At 42.7% G+C, this 24,068-nt stretch overlaps 2 protein-coding genes across 2 annotated transcripts in view; both read right to left on the bottom strand.

The window, feature by feature from the left end:
- The window catches only part of LOC109930964 (dynein axonemal heavy chain 8-like), a 2,199,840-nt gene that overhangs the window by 1,905,747 nt on the left and 270,025 nt on the right, over positions 1-24,068 (bottom strand). The window lies entirely within an intron of this gene.
- The window catches only part of LOC109918465 (dynein axonemal heavy chain 8-like), an 876,900-nt gene that overhangs the window by 804,489 nt on the left and 48,343 nt on the right, over positions 1-24,068 (bottom strand). Inside the window, exon 5 of the mRNA XM_048596621.1 lies at positions 3,829-4,005. Within this exon, the coding sequence (XP_048452578.1) occupies positions 3,829-4,005 (177 nt within the window). The remainder of the gene's footprint in view (positions 1-3,828; positions 4,006-24,068) is intronic.

Genomic DNA, 24,068 nt, shown 5'->3' with positions numbered 1-24,068 from the left:
CAGAGAATGTAGCAGAATATAGACAGATTGGATAGTTGGGCGGAGAAATGGCAGATGGAGTTCAATCTAGGCAAATGCAAGGTGACGCATTTTGGAAGATCCAATTCAAGAGCGAACTATACAGTAAATGGAAAAGCCCTGGGGAAAATTGATGCACAGAGAGATCTGGGTGTTCAGGTCCATTGTACCTTGAAGGTGGCAAAGCAGGTGGATAGAGTGGTCAAGAAGGCATACGGCATGCTTTCATTCATCGGACGAGCTATTGAGTACAAGAGTTGGCAGGTCATGTTGCAGTTGTATAGGACTTTGGTTCGACCACATTTGGAATACTGCGTACACCTCTGGTCGTGGATGCTTTGGAGAGGGTGCAGAGGAGGTTCACCAGGATGTTGCCTGGTATGGAGGGCGCTAGCTATGAAAAGAGGTTGAGTAGATTAGGATTATTTACATTAGAAAGAAGGAGGTTGAGGGGGGACCTGATTGAGGTCTACAAAATCATGAGAGGTATAGACAGGGTGGAAAGCAAGAAGCTTTTTCCCAGAGTGGGGGACTCAATTACTAGGGGTCACGATTTCAAGGTGAGAGGGGAAAAGTTTAAGGGAGATATGCATGGAAAGTTCTTTTAGCAGAGGGTGGTGAGTGCCTGGAATGCGTTGCCAGCGGAGGTGGTAGAGGCGGGCACGATAGCGTCATTTAAGATGTATCTAGACAGCTACATGAATGGGCAGGGAGCAGAGGGATACAGATCCTTGGAAAATAGGCGACAGGTTTAGATAGAGGATCTGGATTGGCGCAGGCTTGGAGGGCCGAAGGGCCTGTTCCTGTGCTGTAATTTTCTTTGTTCTTTGTTCTTTTGTTGTTTGGAATCTCCATACCGGCAACAACTACAATGACTTGCTGACCAGGATCTTGAAGAAAATTTTAACCAATTCGCCAAGGCTTGGCTTTGTTTTAGAGTTTTGCTGTGGGCTGACCTAGAGTCCCTCTGTTCAGGATACGTCCTGAGTGAGGCAACACAATTGCCTTTGCTCAAGTGGTGCCCCCAAGCTCCATTGCAATACCTTGCAACTCATGCTCCACTTGCCACATTTTCCAATGATAAAGCCAGTTTAGTGCCATTTTGAAGTCGAGTAGGGCTTCAGCCAGCAGGCATTTTGCATGGTTGCATCATAATCCCATCATTAAGTCACATGCCTCTGCGAGTCGTCTTAACCTAGTCAAAAATCCCGATACAGATTCCCTGGTTCTCGAATTGCCAAGTGAAATTGATGGCATCTCAGAATTAAAGGAGGCTTGTAATCGTAATATTCCTTCACTAAATCTGTCAACTCTTCAAAAATTTTAGTATCAGGGCAAGTTAAGCTCCTAATAACTGTAAAAGCTATGGCTCCACAAGCTATCAGGAGACTTAATCATTGCTTTTCATCTGCCCTACGTCATTTGCCCAGAAAAAATAATGCATTCTTTCCACATATCAGGCCCAGATTTCGACAGCAGGATCAAATAAATCAAGCTTCGCAAGTAATGGCATGATGCCAGAAATGCTTACCCCAACTCAAAGATGACTGTTGCAAGTAAATTTCTTCTGGAGCGTGCTTTTCTCTCATCGCCACTGAAATAACTCCACAGAGGCTGGTATCCCATCGTCAAGTCACCCTTTATTTACACATGTAAAGTCCCCGACACTGATTCAGCTTCCTCAGACCCAGTCTCAGAGCGAACAGAACTTCTGACACCCATGTTTATATGTGTCAGCCAGGGTTCCTTGATTGGACCAGATTAACAGCCACCGTCAGGGAATTCATATTCTATCAGATCCACCCGGCTGACCTTGTTACAATCACTACAGCCCAGTTACAGGTTTTTGATTGGTTTTTCAAACAGGACTAGTGTAGTCAGGAATACTCAGCATAGCAACAACATCTTGACTGCTGTCTGGGTAAGTGACTGCAACCTTGTGTAACATCCAGCCTGTGAGACAGAAAACATCTGTATCTCTCTTTCTCTCCATGAAAGGAAAAAGGGAGAAACCATCTACAGAGACACTAAAGGACAAATTCTCCACTAATGAATGAAACTTTAAAATCGATATGTCCACAACTTTGTGTACTCATCAAAAGCTAAAGGAACTCAACAAAAACATTTCATTCATTCCTGTAATCCAGACTGGTGCCAGAACTGTGCTTCACTCGTTTGCTTTTGTTTCTTCCTTACCTACAATATTTGAGTCTTGTCTTGTTGTGTGTTTGTTTGTATGTGTACGGGTTTTTTTTTAGAAAAAGCATATGGAGTTAAATTATAAAGAGTTATAAATTCACAGTTCATTTTTCTGCTTTTGTTGAAAACAATCAGATTGCAATAAATCATTGACGAGCATTTCTTTTAACCTGGATTGGCACTCAGCTAAATTTGAGACTTTGGGTAGTTTAATTAAATCTTTTCACATTTGGGATGACTCTGGGAATTATAGAGCTTGATTTCTAGGGACAATTTTTTTTGGATTGAAGCTTGTTTCAGAGCTTGATCTGTTGACTCTACATTGTTCCTAAAAAGCATCCTGCTTTTTTTGTTCTTTAAATCTAACCAAACATTTTAATTGTTCAGCATATGCCTCTCCATGACTGTTCAAATTTAGATAGGCTGGCTTTCAATCAGCTCGCTAACTACACAAAACTGGCCGACTCTGAGATAATTACAATTTGCCTGGAAGTTTTAGCTCCTCTTGTGTTCCGTCTTGTCTGAACTTCTGAATTGCTGTTGTATCTTGTTTGATACTATTTCTTTTTGGGTTCTAGCTTGTATGGCTATTTTCATCTTTCTTCTGTTAAGTTTTCTGAAGCAAAAAAAATTGCAACTACTCACCATGGAATAATACTTTTATTTCCTCGATTACCAATCAATCAATCAGGAGAATGCAGTTAAGAAACATGTCAGCCATGATCAAATGGCAGGGCAGACTCAATGGGCCGAATAGCTTAATTCTGCTCCTATATCTTATGATTATCTAAGTGTAACACAAATGAGCTGCACGATTTCCTTTACTTGAAGATCTCTGGTGGAGTTTATTTATAGATAAACTAATATATTCTTGCAAGACAGTGAAGTGATTGTGGGAGGGGGGGGGAGGAATGTGATCAAGGGAGAAAGCTTGCAAACCAAAGAAAGATGGACACAGTGGAGAGATGAAGGCGGGAAGAGAGCGAGCAAGACCAAAAGATAGATGAAGGATGAAACTGGGAGGTCCAAAGGAAACTGCAAACAAGTGAGGTAACTATTTCTAAAGTTTAAAATAGTACGTTTTAAGTGGGAGGTCAAGAAGAAAAGATGAAAGGCACAGATTGAGAAGCTACCTGTCATGAGACCAGTGGACCAACATGATGTGAGTGTCGGGAAAACAGATGATTGATCAGTACGATTGGTCAGTAAGTATGGAAATTGTTTGTATAAGCCTTTTTCCGTTTTCAGCAATACTCAAGTTTTGTTCAAGAAAATAACAATTGTGTGATTTGCCATTAGCCTGGTCTCTTCAGCATGGTCATTGGTTTCATCTGAGGTATCGAGTTCATATATCAGCGAGTATCTACTGTTGACCCTTGAAGTTATACCACCAGAAAAATATGTGTGAACACAATAGATTTCGAATCAACTTTAGGAGCGAGTGATGGCAATGAACTTGAAGATATCAATGCAAAGTCTGAATTTTATATCAACAATCTGATGTACTATTCTCATCAGAAATGAGCTTTGTTAATTATTATCTGAATTATTGCAAAACTGCAATTATTCTAAGTATAAACATCCTAATATTTATATTCTCATTAATCTTACCTTTAACATTTTTGAGTGGCTTGTGTTTAACACATTTATCACTGCCTTGCAATGTTGTCCTTTAAGCTGCTCGATGATGGAATTGAATTTTGCTGATGTGCATTTCCAGTGTTCAAGTTCAGTGAGTGGACCTGAACCTTCAGCCTCTTTTCTCACTTGATTACTTTGTGCCAGCACCTGTATGGAAAAGTTATAAGCAAGTTCCAGAAAGTATTTTGCCATAACAACTCTAGAATAAAGAACAAGAGCACTTGAGCCAGCTTCACGATTCAGTAGACCATGGCTGATCTTCAGCCTCAACTGAAGAAATCCCTGTGGGAATGGTGCACAAGCCTTTAACAACAACACACTAGGATAGAGTATAAAGGAAGAAGTAACAGGAAGCTGAAACCACAACCAGATTAGCCACATGTTACTGAATGGTAGAGCAGGCTCAAAGGGCCAAATGGCCTACTACTCCTGAGTCCTATGGTTTTATCATGGAACAAACCTCTTGACACAAGAACCGATCTAGTGAACCTTCACTGCACCATCACCGCATTGCTCAAAATTGGAAAACAAAAATGCCTGCAGTAGTCCCATCAAAGGCCCAAACTGTAACAAGTAATGCACAAGATGCATGGGGTCAGCAGGCAATATATCAGCAAGAAATGCAGTAGAGAAGCAAGTTGTGCTTAGAGGAAAAGTTACATAAATGAGTGCTGGCTATGAGACAGTCACCAGGTGAACATCTGCCAAAGACTAGGGGACAAAAGCTGAGGTGAAGTTGGTACTAAAACCCAAGGCTGGGAGGTCAGGATTTCAGGGTGAAAGGGGTAGAGGTGGGGAACCAGAAGCCATCTTTTTGCTGTGGTGAAGGGTGAGACAGGAAATGGGAGCCAGCAATTTTTCCTCTAAGGCTGGGATAGGGAAGCCTGGAGTCTATAGTTTAAGGATAGATATTCAGGAGTCACCATTAATCCAGTTAAAGTGTTGTGAGTCTCATTGGACTGAAATCTGTGTCAATTGTTACATTTAAATCTGAGATTGCAATCTGAGAGGCAATGAAAAGGTTTATAACTGCCTCGTTAAACTATTCCAGCGCTGTGAATATACATTAGCTGTGACCTCAACAATCTGAAAGGTGTGTGAGGTGACAATCTTTTGTCTGTAGAAGTATGGGTCAGCTATTTTCAAAAATATATATTTGTTGCTACTTTAAGCTTTTGATCTTGTGCGAATTTAATACTGTTATTGTGGCTTTAAATTTAATGGAAGGCTGATAATTATTAAGGATATGGATAAATTAAGGAAAGAGATTGAGTGCTTAGTGGCATGGTGTAAAGACAACAATTTCTCCATCAAAGAAAAAACAGTGTGGAGCTGGAGGAAAACAGCAGGCCAGACAGCATTAGAGGAGCAGGAAAGTTGATGTTTCAGCTTGGGACCCTTCGTCAGAAATGGGGAGAGGAAGACAGCTGGGAAGTAAATAGAGAGAGGAGGGATGGGACTGGGAAAGGTAGGTGGGATGGTGATAGGTGAGTGCAGATAGGGAGTGGTGGGGATTGGTTACTGGGATGGGTAGGGTGGATAGTTGGGAGAGAAGATGGACAAGTTGTGTCAGGTCAAAGAGGTGGGGATAAGAGGCAGAGTTGGAAATAGAATGAGGCCGGGGTGGGGGGGTAGATTTTAAAACTGGTGAAAACCATGTGTAGGCCATCAGGCTGTAGGGTCCCGAGGCAGAATATGAGGTGCTGCTCCTCCAGTTTGCAGGTGGTGTCATTGTGACACTGGAGGAGGTCCAGGATGGACATGTCACCCAGGGAGTGGGAGGGGGAATTAAAATTGTTGGCGACCGGAAGGTGTTGTAATTTGTCACGTACAGAGTGTAGATGGCTCTACAAAACAGTCCCGAGTCTACGCTTGGTCTCAACGACGTAGAGGAGGCCACATCTGGAGCAGCAAATACAGTAGACCAAGTTGATGGATGTGCATGTGAACCCATGTCTGATATGAAAGGTTTGTTTTGGGCCTTGAATGGAAGAGTGGGGGGGAGGTGTAGGGGCAGGTGTAGCACTTCCTGTGGTTGCAGAGAAAGGTGCCAGGTGTGGTGGGGTTAGTGGGGAGTGTGGAGTGGACGAGGTAGTCGTGGAGAGAGTGGTCCTTATGAGGAGGGATGCAGAGGAAAATGTCTCTTTGGTTGTGGGATCGGATTGTAGGTGGTACAAGTGGCGAAGAATGATACGTTGGATGTGGAGGTTGGTGGGGTGCTATGTGAGTACAAGGGGGATTCTGTCTTTACTTTTGTTGGGGGGAGGGGGTGTGAGGGTAGAAGTGCAGGAAATGCAAGAGATGTGGTTGAGGGCATTTTCAATCACTGGAGGGGGGAAGTTACAGTCCTTCAAATAGGACAACATCTGGGATGTTTGGGAGTGGAATGCCCCATCTTGGAAGCAGATGCGGCGGAGGCAGAGGAATTGGGAGTAGGGGATGGCATTCTTACAGGAGGTTGGGTGAGAGGAGGTGTAGTCCAGGTAGCTGTGGGAGTCGGAGGGCTTGAAATAGAGGTCAGTTTCGAGTCGGTCACTGGAGATGGAGACAGAGAGGTTCAGGAAGGAGAGGGAGGTATCAGAAATGGTCCAGGTGAATTTGAGGTTGGGGTGAAAGGTGTTAGTAAAGTTGATGAACTGTTCAAGCTCCTTGTGGGAGCACGAGGCAGCACCGATACAATTATCGATGTAGCAGAAGAAGAGGTGGGGCTAGTGCCAGTGTAACTGCAAAAAAGGGACTGTTCCACGTATCCTACAAAGAGGCAGGCATAGCTTGGGCCCATGCAGGTTCCCATGGCCACCCCCTTAATCTGTAGGAAGTGGGAGGAGTTAAAGGAGAAGTCGTTCAGGATAAGGACAAGTTCTGTTAAGCGGATGAGGGTGTCTGGAGGGGGACTGGTTGGGCCTGCGGGATAGGAAGAAGCAGAGGGCTTTTAGGCTATCTGCGTGAGAGATACAAGCGTACAGGGATTGTAGAGAATTGTAGAGATTGTACATAGAGAAGATGAGGTGTTGGGGGCCAGAGAATTGGAAGTCTTGGAGGAGGTGGAGGGCGTGGGTGGTGCCCCGACGTAGTTCCTGGACTAGTGGGGAAAAGACAGAATCAAGCAAATTTGAGTTCAGTGGAGCAGGAGCAGGCAGAGACAATGGATCGGCCAGGGCTGTCACGTTTGTGGATTTTGGGAAGAAGGTAGAAATAGGCAGTGAGGGGTTTGGAGAACGATGAGGTTGGAGACTGTGGGTGGGAGATCACCGGAGGTGATGAGGATATGAATGGTCTGCGAGACAATGGTTTGGTGGTCAGGGGTGGGATCATAATCGAGGGGGTGGTAGGAGGAGGTGTCAACAAGCTGGCGCCAGGCTTTGGCTATCTAAAGGTCAATGTTCCATACCACTACTGCCTCCCCCTTTATCCGCAGTTTTGATGGTGAGGTTAGGGTTGGAGCAGAGGGAACAGAGGGCTGTGCATTCCACAATGTCAGCAAAATGAAGGAACTCATCAATGACTTCAGGAAGTGGAGAGGAGGGCACATCCCGATCTGTATCAATGATACTGAGAAGGAGTTGGTCGAGGGCGTCAGGTTCCTAGGAGTGAAGATCATCAACAATCTGTCCTGGTCGATCCACATCAATGCGAGAAAGCATAACAACGTCTCTACCGCCTCGAGAGGCTAAGGAAATTCATCATGTCCACAAGGATTCTTATCAAATTTTATAGATACACCATAGAAAGCATTCTGTCTGGATGCATCACAGTGTGGCATGGTATCTGCTCTTTCCAAGACCGCAAGAAACCATAAAGTTGCAAACACAGCTCATTCCATCACACCAACCAGCCTTCCATCCATTGACTCCATCTAAACTTCCCACTGCCTCAGAAAAGCGACCAACATAACCAAAGACCCCTCCCACCCCAGTTGTATTCTTTTCTACCCTCTTCCATCGGGCAGGATATAAAAGTTTGAATACACGCATGAATAGATTCAAGAACAGCTTCTTCTCCGCTGTTATCTGACTTTTGAATGGACCTCTCAAATGTTAATTCTGATCTTTATCTCTCTGCACCTTCTCTGCAGCTATAACACTGTATTCTGCACTCTATTCTGCTACCCTGATGCACTTTGTATGGTACAATCCACCTGTATAGCAGACAAAGCAACAATCTTCACTATATCTCGGTACATGTGACAACAATAAATCACTCAATCAATTTAAGAATATAACAAAACCATCCAGATTACTTAAGCAGCTTTCACAACGTGTTGTCTCGCAGACATATATGATTGTCTCTTGATTGATTTTCTGAAGATGTCAATCAGGGCCACCTTCTCAGACCACTCTAAGGAAGTTTCGGCAATACTTATAACTTAGTTTCTATTCTCTGAACTTCCAGATAATGGAAGGTTAGGCAGGGAGCTTTCAATCTTCATGCTGTAGTATCATCTGTTTCTCCCAGAAACACAATCCAAAACACAGAGAGTGGTGGGCGTGTGGAATGCATTGCCGGCAGTGGTATTGGAGTCAGATACTTTAGAGACTTTTAAGCGACTCTTGGATAGGCACATGGAAGATAGTAAAATGTAGGGTATGCAGGGTAGATTGATCTTAGTCGGATAATAGGTCGGCACAATATCGTGGGCCGAAGGGTCTGTACTGTGCTGTACCGTTCTATGTTCTATGTTCAAAATCCTAGCCTCAAATTCTCCAGTCCCTTCCTCTGCTTGACCATCATGTTTTCTCTCAGAAGTGCTGGGTCCAATTCCCAAGAACTGACCTTACTAGTGACCGAACATTTGTTTTTTAAAAAAAATATCGACCTGTTCAGGAATGTTATGACACACCTCAACAGCAAATGGGACTGGAATCCAGGCCTCCTGGCTCAAGGGTAGGGACACTACCAATTCACCACCAGACCCTCTAGTGCACCTGATATTCCCAGGCAATCTCCCATCCAAGTAATGTCCAGGCCCAAGTCTGCTTAGTTTCCAAGATTAGGTGTTTTCAGACTAATACAGTCAATGACACCAGACAGTTGCTAGCTGGTGAAACATAATGCTTTCACCTGGTGTTGAAGAGTTGGTAGAATCTTTTGATCAAGAACCAAATTCACGAACAAACATCAGCTGTGAACAGCATCTTCTGTTGAACATAAAGGAACAAATAAACACCACCTTGTTTCTCTTTATGTTCAACACAAGATGCTGCTCACGGTTCACAGGCCATTTCAAGCTCATAGTTCACAGTTCAAAGCCAAAATTGATAAAAGAATAAAATAAAAATAAAGAAAAATCGAGAGTTACAACCATTATGTTATAAATTTACTCATTTAATTTAAAATAAGATATAATGTTCATGGCCGTGGGATGCTAATCATGCTGAATCAGCCCAGAGACAAGCCCTTGTTGACCTGCTAATCATTCAAACACAGGACCAGATCAAATCAATTGAAAGTAAGGTGCAAGTATTAACATACAAACAGAAAGGAGGAGGCAGCTAGTCATGCTGAACACAGACCCACAGAATTCATCAGACAAATTGAGGCAGAATTTTTAAAAAGGTGCTTCTAAAGAAAAGGTCTTCATTTGGAATAATCAATACGCAGAATGCTGGCAAGAATGGATTCTTATTTGAAGAGCTAAGGCTTGAGGAATTTAAAAGAACAAGGTATCACCCAAGACTGCCTTGCAATTAAAATTCATTCAGTCATGCTCAAAAAAACTGAGTGAACTGACATTCCTTGAAAGGACACAAAAGCATCCACTCTGATACAGCAGAAAGAAAAGATCCTGTTAAAACCAGGAGCTGAGAAGCTTTGGCTCCAATATTGTCTAATTTATAATCTTCAGGCAGGTGGCTATTGTTGACTCGGCTACCATTTAAAGCTCGCCTCCAAGTGCCTTGAGAAAGTGCTTGTAATATGCCTCTTGAACCTCAGCAGTAGTGAATTATTAATCAGCATAGAATTTGCAGGCTCTGACATGTTTCTCACCATCACCTTATTTAGGGAAGGATGTGAATGCATTGGAAGCAGTTCAGAAAATGTTTACCAATCTAATATTTCAAATGAGTGAATTGTCTTATGAGGTAAGACTGGACAGACTGGGATGAAGTTAAGAACAGTAAGAGGTGACTTGACTGAAATATATAAGATCCTGAGGGATCTCGATGGTAGGTATGATGAGCATATTTCCCCTTCTGGGAGAATCTAGAACTAAGTGTTGCTAATTAACAATCAAGGGTTGACCATTTAAAACAGAAATCAGGCAAGTTTTGTTTTCCCTCAGGGGTTTGGACATCTTTGAATTTCTTCCTGAAAAGGTAGTGGAAGCACAGTCCTTGGATATTTTCAAGTCAGAGGTAGACACATTCTTGTTAAACCATGGGTGTGAAAAATCATCAGGGATAGGTGGGAATGCAGATTTGAGGCTACTAACAGATCAGTGATGATCTTATTGAACAGTGAAGTGTGCTGAAGGGGCTGAATGGCCTACACCTCTTTGTCTGTATATTTATGACCCAGGAGCCACCATATTTATAAAATTGGTAGAAGTTAAAATTCTGATGAAGAATAATCCAAGGATATGGAAAGTGGGCAATTCAATGTTGGTAATGATGTGGGAGTTGGTACGCCCCATTGTGGTTCAGGGTGACCAGAACTTCAAAAGGCTCGAAGGCAGAGGTGAGTGTAGTGGTCATCACTAACGGGAAGGTGCTGGGGAAGCTGAAAAGTCTGAAGGTAGGTAAATCACTGAGATCAGAGGGACTACACCCCAGAGTCCCAAAGGAGGTAGCTGGGGAGATTGTAGAGGCACTGGTGGTGATCTTTCAGGAATCACTAGAGTCAGGGAGAGTCTCAGAGGACTAGAAAATGTCTAATGTAACACCCCTGTTTAAGAAGGAAGGGAATCAGAAGACAGGAAACAATAGGCCTGTTAACCTGAACTCTGTTATTGGCAAGATTTTAGAATGCATTATTAAGAATGAGATTACAGAGTGTTTAGAAGTGTGTGGTAAAATAGCTCTGAGTCAGAATGGCTTTGTCAAGGGGAGGTCACGTCTGACAAATCTATTGGAATTCTTTGAGGAGTTAACAAGCAAGATAGATAAAGGAGAGCAAGTGGACTTGATCTATTTGGATTTCCAGAAGGCCTTTGACGAGGTGAAAGATGTTAAATAAGATAAGAGCCCATGGTGTTAAGGGCAAGATACTGGTTTGGCTGACTGGCAGGCAGCAGAGAGTGGGAATAAAGGGGTCTTTTTCAGGATGACAGCCAGTGATGAGTGGAGTTCCACACTGGTCAGTGTTGGGACCACCTGTAATCACATTATACATTAACAATCTGGATTAAGAACTCAGGGCATTCGTGCTCAGTTTGCAGACAACACAGAGGTAGGTGGAAGGACAGGTAGTGTTGAAGGGGTGGGGAGGCTGTAAAAGGACTTGAACAGGCTTGAAGAATGAGCAAAGAAGTGGAAAATTGAATACAATCTGGGACAGTGTGAGGCAATGTACTTTGGTTGGAAGAATAGAAGTGTAGACTATTTTCTAAATGGGCAAAGGCTTTGGAAATCTGAAGCATAAAGGGACTTAGTTCAGGATTCTCTTAAAGTTAACATGCAGATTCAGTTGGCAGTTAGGAAGGCAATCAGCATTTTATTTTGGGAGGGCTAGAAAACAAGAGCAGGGATGTACTGCTAGGACTGTACTGTATAAAGCACTAGTCAGATCGCATTTGCAATATTGTGCGCAGTTCAGGGTCTCATATCTAAGGAAGCATGTGCTAGTCTTGGAAGAGGTCCAAAGGAGGGTTATGAGAACGATCCCAGGAATAAAGGACTTGTCATATGAGGAGCGGTTGAGTACTCTGGGTTTTTACTCAATGGAGGTTAGAAGGATGAAAAGGGATCTCATTGAAACCTACAGAATACTGAGATGCCTGGATGGACTGGATGTGGACAAAATGTTTCCATTAGTACAAGAGACTAGAACCTGAGGGCACAGCCTTAGAATAAAGGGACAGGCTTTAGAACTGAAATAAGCAGAAATTTCTTCAGCCAGAGGTGGTGAATCTGTGGAATTCATTGCCACAAAACTGCTGTGGAGGCAAAATTGTTGTGTGTATTTAAGTTACAGCTAGATGGATTCTTGATTTTTAAGAGGATCAAAGGTTTCTGTGAGATGGCACAAGAATGGGATAGAGAAACATATCAGCTGTGATCAAATGAAGTAGCAGACTCAATGGGTTGAATGGCCTAACTCTGCATGTATATCTTATGGTCCTATGTTCTAATGCCATTGAATGTCAAGTGGACCTGGCATTGATTCTACTGAAGATAACCATTGCCTGCCACGTACCAGCCTAAGGTTGCACATTCTGCATATGGACACAGGCTACTTGATAAACTGAATTGCAAATGGTATATGTTGAACAATTATCACTGCTGACCTCGTGATGCATAATGGTCATTAATGTAGCAGCTGAGGATGGTTGGGCCGAAGACACCATATTTGAACTAACTCCTGCAATAATGTTCGGCAAATGAGATGATTGACCTACAACAATCCGCAACCATCCATGATAGATTAGACTCCAACCAATACAGAGAACTATCTTTACTTCAATTCATTTTAGTTTTGCTGAGATGCCTTGATGTCATACTTGTTCAAAAGTTGCTTTGATACGAAGAGCATCACTCTCACCTCACCTCTGGAATTCACCTCTTTTATCCATGTTTCAACATGAGGTCAGGTGCAGAGAAACCTTGGCAGAAGCCAACCTGAGTGCCAGTGAGCAGATAGTTGCTCTTTGTTTTCTCTTTAGGTGTGCATGTATGTGCAGTGACTCATTAAAAAGACACCATTGTGAAAAAATTCTTTATTCCATAGTTTCCACCACCAGGGAAACACCAATGTGGCTAGTGAAACAGTAACATGAATACTTATAACTTAGTTTCTATTCTCTGAACTTCAAGTGGCTGATAATGGAAGGTTAGGCAGGGAGCTTTCAATCTTCATGCTGTAGTATCAACTGCTTCCCCCAGAAACACAGTCCAAAATCCCAATTCAAATTCTCCAGTCCCTCCCTCTGCTTGACTATTATGTTTTCTCGTAGATGTGCTGGCACCAATTCCCAAGTACTGACCTTATTAGTGACTAAACATTTGTTTTTTTTTTAACATCAACCTGTTCAGAGATGTTATGACACACCTCTGGAGCAGGTGGGACTTGAACCCAGGCCTCCTGGCTCAGAGGTAGGAACACTACCAATCCACCAGCAGACCCTCTAGTGCACCTGATATTTCCAGGTGGTCTCCCATCCATGTACTAACCAATGATAGCTTGATAGCACAGCTGGTGTCAGATTCCATCCATTTGCTGATAACTAAGACTAGACAGATGAACTGGTATTAGGCCTTTTTGGATTGGTCTTGTTGACTGTGGACAAGAAATTGCTGGGTAACTTTCCAAGTTGCCACACATGTGCCAGTGTTGTGCTGGCAATGCTGGAAAGGGTTGTAGACAGTTGTGGATCACAAATCTTCAGTACCATTACCAGAATTTTGTCAGTGAAGGCTGGCATCTGCTTCACTGGTGATCTCAAGAGAGGTCATCACAGATCATCTACTTGACACTTCCCGCAGAAATGGATGCAAATGATTCAGCATAATCCGTGAACTTGCATAATCTTTAAGGAAAAATCACAACCGGAGGGAGGCACATCATGAATGAGTGTATACTTCTGGGATTATGAAGCGGCGTGAAAGTCTGGTGCACAGGGGAAGAGATGCTGTTTGCATGCTCTTTGGGTTTGTAGTTTCTAAAGTCTTTTAAGATGAATTGAAGCCCAGGACTGGGGACTCAGCACAAAACAAAGAGTGACATCACAGGAAAATCTGTGAAAATAAGTTCATTGGATGGTAGTAGTAGCTAATTTGAATTTCTGATTGAAAGTAACTAGGAGAAATATTTACAGATTGAAATCTAAAACAACAGGAGGAAATTTTAAAAAAAACACAAATTAAGAACTAATTAACTAAAAGAGAGTGCTTCCAGAGTACAGAAAGCAAATATACCACAGAGGTGGGAGCTGATAGACCCCATTGTGGTTCATAATGACCACATCTGCAGCAAGTGTTGGCTTCTTAAGGTTGTAGAATCATAGAGTCACACAGCATGGTCATTGACCCTTCGGTCCAACTACTCCATGCCAAACATAATCCCAAACTAAACTAGTCCCACTTGCCTGCTCCTGGCCCATATCCCTCCAAGCCTTTCCCATTCATGTATCTACCCAAATGTTTATTAAACATTGTAATTGTACCCGCATCCATCACTTCCTCAAGAAGTTCATTCCACATGCGAACCACACTCTGAGTAAAAGGTTTGCCTCTTTTTTTTTTTTAAAAGAATCTTTCTCCCCTCACCTTAAAAATGTGCTCCCTAGTCATAGAGTCATAGTCATACAGCATGGAAACAGACCCTTCGGTCCAACCAGTCCATGCCAAACATAATCCCAAACTAAACTAGTCCCACCTGCCTGCTCCTGACCCATATCCCTCTAAATCTTTCCTATTCATGTACCTATTCAAATGCCTTATAAATGTTGTAATTGTACTCACATCCACCACTTCCTCAGGAAGTTCACTCCACGCATAAACCATGCTCTGTGTAAAAAAAAAAAATCTGCCTCTTATGTCTTTTTTAAATCTCTCTCTTCTCACCTTAAAAATGTGCTCCCCAGTCTTGAAACCCCCCATTCTAGGGAAAAGACAACTACCATGAACTCTTTATATACCTCTCATTATTTTATAAACTTCTATCAGGTCGCCTCTCAATCTCCTGTGTTTCAGGGAAAAAAAGATCCCAGCCTATCCAGAGATAGTAAGAACTGCTGATGCTAGAGTCAGAGGTAACACAGTGTGGAGCTGGAGCAACACAGCAGGACAGGCAGCACCAGAGGACCAGGAAAGCTGACGTTTCGGGTCATGCTGCTGCAGACTGGCACTATCCCCCACCTCTTCCTCCGCTACATCGATGACTGTATCGGCGCCGCCTCGTGCTTCCACGAGGAGCTTGAACAGCTCATCAACTTTACCAACACCTTTCACCCCAACCTCAAGTTCACCTGGACCATCTCTGATACCTCTATCTGCTTCCTGGGCCTCTCTGTCTCCATCTCCGGTGGCCACCTCGAAACTGATATTTATTTCAAGCCTACCGACTCCCACAGCTACCTAGGCTACACCTCCTCTCACCCACCTTCCTGCAAGAATGCGATCCCCTACTCCCAATTCCTCCACCTCTGTTGCATCTGCTCCCAAGATGAGGCGTCCAACTCCCAAACATCCCAGATGTCCTCGTATTTCAACGACCGCAACTTCCCCCCTTTAGTGGTCGAAAACGCTCTCGACCGCATCGCTTGTGTTTCCCGCTCCTCTGCCCTCACACCCACCCCCGCAACAAAAACAAAGACAGAATCCCCCTCGTCCATACGTATCACCTCATTAACCTCCAGATTCAATGCATCATTCTCTGCCACTTCCGTTACCTGCAATCTGACCCCACAATGAAAGATATATTTCCCTCCTCATCCCTATCTGCCTTCCGTAGGGACTGCTTTCTCCGCGACTCCCTTGTCCGCTTCACACTCCCCACTAGCCCTAACACCCCCAGCACCTTTCCCTGCAACCGCAGGAAGTGCTATACCTGCCCATACACTTCCCCCCTCACCTCTATCCCAGGACCCAAAAAACCCTCCACATCAGACAGATGTTCACTTACACATACACTAATGTGGTTTATTTCATCCGATGCTCCTGATGTGGCCTCCTCTACATTGGTGGAGGCTCGGAGAGTGCTTTGTCGAGCACCTGCGCTTGGTTCGCAACAAACGACAACACCTTCCAGTCACGAACCACTTCAACTCCTTTTCCCACTCCCTGGACGACATGTCCATCCTGGGCCTCCTCCAGTGTCACAGCGACACCACCCAGAAACTGGAGGAGCTGCACCTCATATTCCGTCTTGGGAGCCTACAACCTAATGGTCTCAATATGGATGTTACTAGCTTCAAAATCTCCCCACCCCTGGCCTCAACCCATGACCAACCCTCTCTCTCATCCCCGCCTCCTTGACCTGTCCATCTTCTCTCCCACCTAACTGACCAATCCCCACCACTGCCAACCTGCACTCACCTATCGCCATCCCACCTACCTTCCCCAGCCCCTCATCCCCACCTCCTTGACCTGTCCGTCTTCTCTCTCACATATCCGCTCCTCCCACCTCACTCACCAATCACCATCCCACCTACCTTCCCCAGCCCCACTCCTTCTCTCTCTATTTATTTCAGAGCCCCCTCCCCCATTTCTGATGAAGGGTCCCAACCCGAAACGTCAGCTTTCCTACTCCTCTGATGCTGCCTGGCCTGCTGTGTTCCTCCAGCTCCACACTGTGTTATCCCAGCCTATCCAGCCTTTCTTAATAATTCAAACTTCCATACCCAGCAACATCCTGGTAAATCTCTTCTGAACTATCTCCAGTTTGATAATATCACTCCTATAAATGGGTGATCAGAACTGGGCACAGTATTCCAGAAGAGGCCTCACCTATGTCCTGTACAACCTCAACATGACTTCCCAACTCCTATACTAAAAGAAAAACTGAAAGAACTGCAGATGCTGTAAATCAGAAACAAAGACAAAGTTGCTGGAAAAGCTCAGCAGGTCTGGCAGCATCTGTGAAGGTGAAATCAGAGTTAACGTTTCGGGTCGAGTGACCCTTCCTCAGAACGTGAAACGTTAACTCTGTTTTCCCTTCAAAGATGCTGCCAGACCTGCTGTGCTTTTCCAGCAACTTTGTTTTGTTCCTATACTCAAAGGACTAAGCAATGAAGGCAACCGCGCCAAATGCCTTTTTAACCATCCTGTCTACATGTGACACAAACGTCAAAGAATTATGTACCTGCACCCCTTGGCCCCTCTGTTCTACAACACTACCCAAGGCTCTGCCATTCATTATATAAGATCTACCCTTGTTTGTTGTACCAAAATGCAATACCTTGCATTTAACCAGATTGAACTCCATCTGCCATTTTTCAGCCATTGACCCATTTGATCAAGATCCTTTTGTAATCTTAGAAAACCTTCTTCACTATCTACTATGCCACCAATTTTGGTGTTGTCTGCAAACCTACTGACCATGCCTTCTATATTCTCATCCAAATCATTAATATTAATGACAAACAAAAGAGGACCCAGAACTGATCCCTATGGAACACTGCTGGTCACAGGCCTCCAGTCCATAAAGTTACCCTCCACCATTACTCTCTGTCTCCTGCTGTTAAGCCAATTATGTATCCAACTGGCAAGCTCACCCTGAATCCCATGTGATCTAACTTTACTAATTAGTCTGCCAGGTATTATGGCTCAGAGTTGATCAGCTGAAGTCTGAGCTTTGAACACTGCATCACATCAAGGAGGGGGAGAGTTATCTTGACACTGTGTTTCAGGAGGCAGTCACACCCCTAGATTTAACTACCTCAAATGCAGTCGGTGGTCAGAGACAGGAGAGTATGAAATGAGTGAGACAGGTAGAGGGATCCAGGAGGTAGCACTGCAGGAACCTTAGCCATTGAGCTTGTCTAACCGATTTGAGATTATTCTGCCCTATTTAGATAACAGTGGGGGCTGTAGGGAGGATGAGCGAACTGATCATAGCACCATGGTACAGGGAGCCATTCAAGAGGGGGAAGAAAAGAGAAATGTAATTGTAGTCAGGAGTAATGTCGTCAACAAAACAGACATAGTTCTTTGCAGCCAGGATCAAGAGGCCTGAAGGATGTGTGGCCTGCCTGGTGCCTGAGTTCAACATATATCATCCGGGCTGCAGAGAAACTTGGAGTGGGAGGGCAAAGATGCAATTGTTGGGGTCCACACAGCAACCAATTTTATAGGTAAGGAAAAGGGGTTCTGCTGAGGGAACATGAGCAGCTAGGGGCTAAATTAAAAAGCAGAGCCGAGAAGGTAATAAAATCTAGGTTACTACCAGACATGGGCTAACAGGCACAGGGTCACCAAAATTAAAAAGGTAAACAAGTGGATCAAAGATTGGTGTGGGAGAAATGGATGTGATTCATGGGATACTGGCACTAGTAAAGGGGAAGGAGGGAGCTGTTCCGATGGGATTGGCTCCATCTGAATCATGCTGGGACCAGAGTCCTGGTAATTTGCATAACTAGAGCTGTAGATCAATCTTTGAACTAAATAGGGGGGTGGGTTCAGTGGCATGGAAGATTAGAAAATTAACGGTCAAAAGAATGTAGGATTGCAAGTCAGTGATTGTTACCAGAAAATAAAAGGAAGGGACAGAATGTTTGAATGTCATATTGCACCGAGGAAACAAAGATCGGTTACAGACCAGACCAAAATATATGGAGGTAGCCTAGACCCTAACTTTTTATTCTATTGAATGGCAAGTGTAAGACACTGTGGTCCAGGTGTGATTCAATTGGTTCACCTCTAGACTTTAAGTAAAACACACTTTATTCTTACAACACTGTTAAAACACAAACAAGAAAAGATCTAACATAACTAACTCTACTGAAACATTTAAGAAAATAATACATTATTTAACCACAAATCATCAACTGTTGCAATATAATAACATCCCATATATACACCCTTGGCAAAGGCAAATTCAGCAGATTTTCCTCACGTGCTTTCTCCCTTCCAGTCCAGAAATACCAAATGAAAAAAAATCAAGCAGCACAGAAGGAACTCAAGGTTTTTGCTGCAGCAGACAGAGAGTTGAATCTATTCACTTCAACAGCCAACCCCAAATCCCAATTGAAAACAAAACTAAAACCCTGTGTCTGTGTGAGTCTAACTCCACTCACTCATGCATCTTTTGTCTAATTTGAAAAAAAACACTCAGGGAGCTCATAGCTGTTTAGCCATAGCTTCTCAAGCAGACATTATGGTATCACTGTGGCAACAGCTCTCTGCAACAGCACAGAACAAATCTCTCTTAAAGGCACAGTACTGTCTCAAAGCATATGGATATTTGATAAGAGTACAAACCTAAAGGCTTTGTATCCTAATACACGAAGCATTTGGAATAAGGCAGACAAACTGAAGTAAATAAATAGATCTCATAGCCAAAACTGGGAACAAAATGCTCAGTGATATCTGACCTTCCCGGAGACAGGAAGATGGAAAAAGCAGTGTGGGGGACTGTTAATCAGAGATGAAATGAAGACAGTTGTGAGAGATGATCTACAGTCTATTTGGGCAGAAGTAAAAAACAGTACAGGAAAGAAGGCATTGGGAGGAGTAGAGTACAGCCCCCAAACAGCAGCCAAATCAACAAATTGTAGGAGCCTATATAAAGGCTAGAGCAATAATTATGGGTGACTTTAATCTTCATGTTGATTGGGTTGATCAAATTGGAAAGGGTAGCTATGACAACAAATTCATAGAGTCTATTTGGGACAGGTTCCTTGAGCAACCACGGAGCAGGTTATCTTGATCTGCTAACGTGTAATAATGCAGGTTTAATAAATGACCTCAGTCTAAAAGATCCACTTGGCAGTAATGATCATAGAATTTAATATTCAGTATGACAGCAAGAACCTTGTGATGAAAACAACTGGGTTTAATTTAAATAAAGGGAATTACAATGAAAAGAGAATAGTGTTAGCTAAAGTGAACTGGGCAGATAGTGTGACATTGCTACAGGTTTGAGAGGTGTATTTTGTGCTTTTTTTTGAGCTAAAGAGGCCAGGTTCTTGTTTAAATTTAGAGCAATAGAAGCAGCATTTTTTTTCCTTTACTCATTCACAGGTTGAGGGCATCAACAGCATTTATTGCCCATCCCTAATTGCCCAGAGGGTAGTTATGAGTCAACCACATTGCTTTGGGTCTACAATCACATGTAGGCCAGACCAGGTAAGGATGGGAGTTTCCTTCCCTAAAGGACATTAGTGAACCAGATGGGATTTTCCAATAATCGACAATGGATTCATGGTCATTATTAGACTCTTGATTCCAGATACTTATTGAATTCAAATTCCACCATCTGCTGTGGCAGGATTCAAACCCAGGTCCCCAGGACATCACCTGGGTCTCTGAATTAACAGTCGAGCAATAATACCACTAGGCCATTGCCTCCCCGTAATGGGTGGAGTCGGACTTCCATTGAACCAGGGTTTTAGCTTAGCTTTCAGATGTTGGGGTTTTCAAGGTGGTTGTGCAAGCTATCATACATCTCTCTCAGCCACAGCAAAAAGCTGGATTTTTTTTCTCTCTGGCAGAATTTTCTCTTGTTGATCTCTTCTCCTAGTTTGGAAAAACATTGCATGTGAGACAATCTATTTTATTGAATTTGCCTTTGCCAGAGGTGGGTTTATTGAATGTTACTATATTGAAACAGTTGCTGTTTCGTAGTTAAATGATCTATTATTCTGTTAAGTTTTCCATAGAGTTAAAGTTAAACCAATTCTTTTTTCTTTAGCTTGTACTTTGACAAATAAAATAAAAGTGTTGCTTAAATTGTAGAGTAATGTGACCAATCGAATTACATCTGGAACACAGCACCTCAAATAAAATGAAAGTTAGGATCTAGGCTATCTCCTTGATCTATCTGAAGGGAGTTTGGTCTAGTCCATAACAAATTAAGGTTTGTCCAGGATCAAAATCTCTAATTCCAGGTTCATCTTAGGATTATTAGACTCAAAGACAGTGAGTGGTGAGTGTTGGTGTTTTTTTTTCTTAGGTGTTGCATTTGGTTGGATTAAATAGCATAGGTCTTGTGTAAGAATGACTCTTTCAGCAGCCACAAATTTTCTGGAGATGGAAGAAGTCAGTCAGGGAGTTTTACGAAAAGCGAGCAAGGCAAAGCTTTTTGAATTGGTAAGCAAGCTGAAGTCAGAGTAGCCTGTGTCTGTGAGGAAAGGGAAGATAATTGCAGCAAAAGCATTTATGATTGCCAAAAATGCAATTAGAATCATTGGAAATTGCATAAATTCCATTGCAAATGAAGCAATGGTAAGGGGAAAAGAAAAAGAACACCCCTAGCAGAGCAAAATGAAAAGGAAAGAATAGCCATGGCAGAAGAAACAGAAAGAGAAAAGATGAAATGAAAGTTTGAATTATGATTAAAAGTAGAGGAAAAAGGAAAAGAAAGGATGACATGAGCAGAAGAAAGGGAGAAGCATAAAGAAGAGAGGGAGAAACTGAGGGTTTTTGAACTTCAGAAGTTGGCAATGAAAGAGGGAAGTCGACTTAAAATGGTGCATGTAAAGGGTAGGAGTAGTGATAAGGTCAACGATGAAGAGCAAACCCATCGTAGCCAAAAGCCTAGCAGGGATTTGTTTAAATATGTCCAAGCATTACCATGTTTGATGAGGAGGATGTAGAAGCCTTTTTCATTTCATTTCAGAAAATGGCTAAACAAGTGAAATGGCAGGTGACCATGTGGGTTTTGTTGATCAAAACAAAAGTTGATAGGTACAGCTGGTGAGCTATTTGCATAATTTTCAAATGAAGTATCTGGGAAGTATAATGAGGTGAAAAAAGCCATCTTAAGTGCACATGAACTAGTGTCAGAAGCCTACAGGCAACCATTTAGGAATCTATGGCGGGAACCTGGTCAAACATACATAGAGTTTGAAAGGATTAAACAAACTTTCAATGATGGACAAGGGCATCAAAAATAGATCGGACATATGATGCTTTTAGACAGACTGTTAGTTTGGAGAAGTTCAAAACTTCACTTCCTGAAGAAGTGAGAACTCATGTGGAAGAGCAGGGAGTTAAAACTGCAAGATTAGCAGCAGAAATTGTAGATGATTATGAGTTAGTTCATAAATCAACGTTTGGCTTCCACCGTCAATTTCAATCTGTGAGCAATAGAAACTGGGGAAAAGACAAATCCTCAAGTAGTAAAGGAAAAGGAGATCTCATTGGAGATAGCAAAGATAGATAGTAAAGACAGTTTGCCACAGATTAAAAAGAAACTCATGAGGGAGGGAAGAGAAGTAAACAGCCTCAGGTGTTTTCACTATAATAAAGTAAGACACATGGAATCACAGTCCTGGTGGTTTAAGAAAAGCACTGGGAAGACAGATGTGGTAAAACAGGATAAGCAAGTAAGGTTTATTAAACTGGTAAAATAGATCCCAGTGGAAGCAAAAGGATGTATAGCCTGGTCAGAGGTTGGTTAATAAGAAAGTACCAGACCTCTTTAAAGAATTTACCTGCGTGGATAAGGTTTGCTCATGACTTTTTTCCTTTTTTCAATCATGGGATGAGGGCATTGCTAGCTAGGCAGCATTTATTGCCCATCCCTAATTGTCCAGAGGGAAGTTCAGAGTCAACCACATTGCTGTGGGTCTGGAGTCACATGTAGGCCAGACCAGGTAAGGATGGCAGTTTCCTTCCCTAAAGGACATTAGTGAACGGGATGGGTTTTTTTCCCCAGCAATCAGCAATGGATTCACAGTTATCATTAGACTCTTAATTCCAGATATTTATTGAATTTAAGTTCCACCATCTGCAGTGGCAGGATTCAAACCCAGGTCCCCAGAATGTTATCTGGGTCTCTGGCTTAATGGCCCAGCGATGATACCAGTTGGCCATCACCTCCCCCTATGTACCAGGAGGAGTAGATAAAGAAATTAAAATTTTAAGAAATACAGAGCAAGTCAATCTTTGATGGTGAAAGATGTGAAGGTATGTATTTTTATCACCAGAAAAGGTGATAATATGTAGAATGCATAGTGAGAACAGTAGTGCTCCATTGTATAAGGTGAGGTTGGAGAATCCGTGAAAAGTGGTGAAGTAGTGGAAAGAAATCACACAACACCAGATTTAAGACACAAATAAATCTGTTGGACTATAACCTGGTATTGTGTGATTTCTGACTTTGTCCACCCCAGTCCAACACCGCCACCTCCACACCGGACATACAGTTTATCCTCAGGAATGATATAGCTGGATCACAGATGCCTACTGTGATTGAGAAGCCAGTAGAAAATCAGGAATCTGAGATGTTACAAGTATATCCTAGGATTTTCCTGACTGTGTGGTAACAAGGTCACAAAGTCACAGGTTGAAACAGGAGAAGAAATCAAAGACTAAAGATAAGGCAGTTGAAGTTCAATTATCACAAACAATGTTTAAAAAACAAGAAAAGATGGAGGTCGAAGTGGATATATCTAGTTCAGAAAGGATGAAAAAAAAAAGCAGTTTCATCAAAAATCGTACACAGAATAAGAATCTGAGTGTATTCCAGAATGTTACTTTCTTAAAAATGAAGTTTGGATGAGAAAATGGAGACCATCACATATTCAGGTGGATGAGAAATGGGCAGATGTTCATCATGTTGCATTACCAGCGGGTTATAAAATCTCTGTAGTGTGGAAGCAGGCCATTCAGCCCATCAATTCCACATCGACCCTCCAAACAGCATCCCACACAGACTCACCCCTTGTTCTGTCCCTGTAACCTTGCATTCACCATGGCCAATCCACCTAATCTGCACCCAGAGGGAACCCATGCAGACATGGGGAGAATGTGTAACCTCCACACAGACAGTTGCCTGAGGCTGGAATCAAACCCAGGTCCTTGGTGCTGTGAGGCAGCAGTGCTAACCACATGCTGCCTGATAGAAAAGAGGTTTTGTAGGTAATACATGAATTACCAATAGAAGGTTATATAGGCGTAAGGAAAACTCAGGCCAAAATACAGAAATATTTTAATTGGCCTTGAATCATTAAAGATGTGGTTGAATTTTGCCAGACATGTCATATGTGTCAGGTAATTGGAAAACCACAGGCAGTGACAAAACCAGCATCCTTAATATCCCTTTTTGCATTTGAGGAACCGTTTATAAGAGTCCTAATTGATTGCAAAAGAACCCGAACAAAATCAAAAAGTGGGAATTAATATTTGTTGACCATAATGGATGTGGCTACTAGATTTCCAGAGGCCATTCCATTACACAGTGTCACAGTTAAAAGGATTGGAAAAGAGTCACTCAAATTTTTAACTAGATACAACTACCCCCAGAGATAGAAACAGATCAAGGTTCAAATGTTACATTAAAGTTATTCAAGGAAGTCATGGAGAGCTTAGGAGTAAAACAATTCAAATCCACCGTTTACCAACCAGAATCACAGGAAGAATTAGAACTGTGGCATCAAACTTTAAAGA

The sequence above is a fragment of the Rhincodon typus genome, chromosome 5 (assembly GCF_021869965.1).
Source record: "Rhincodon typus isolate 14 chromosome 5, sRhiTyp1.1, whole genome shotgun sequence".
Lineage (NCBI taxonomy): Eukaryota > Metazoa > Chordata > Chondrichthyes > Orectolobiformes > Rhincodontidae > Rhincodon > Rhincodon typus.
This window is presented reverse-complemented; position numbering and strand designations above follow the sequence as displayed.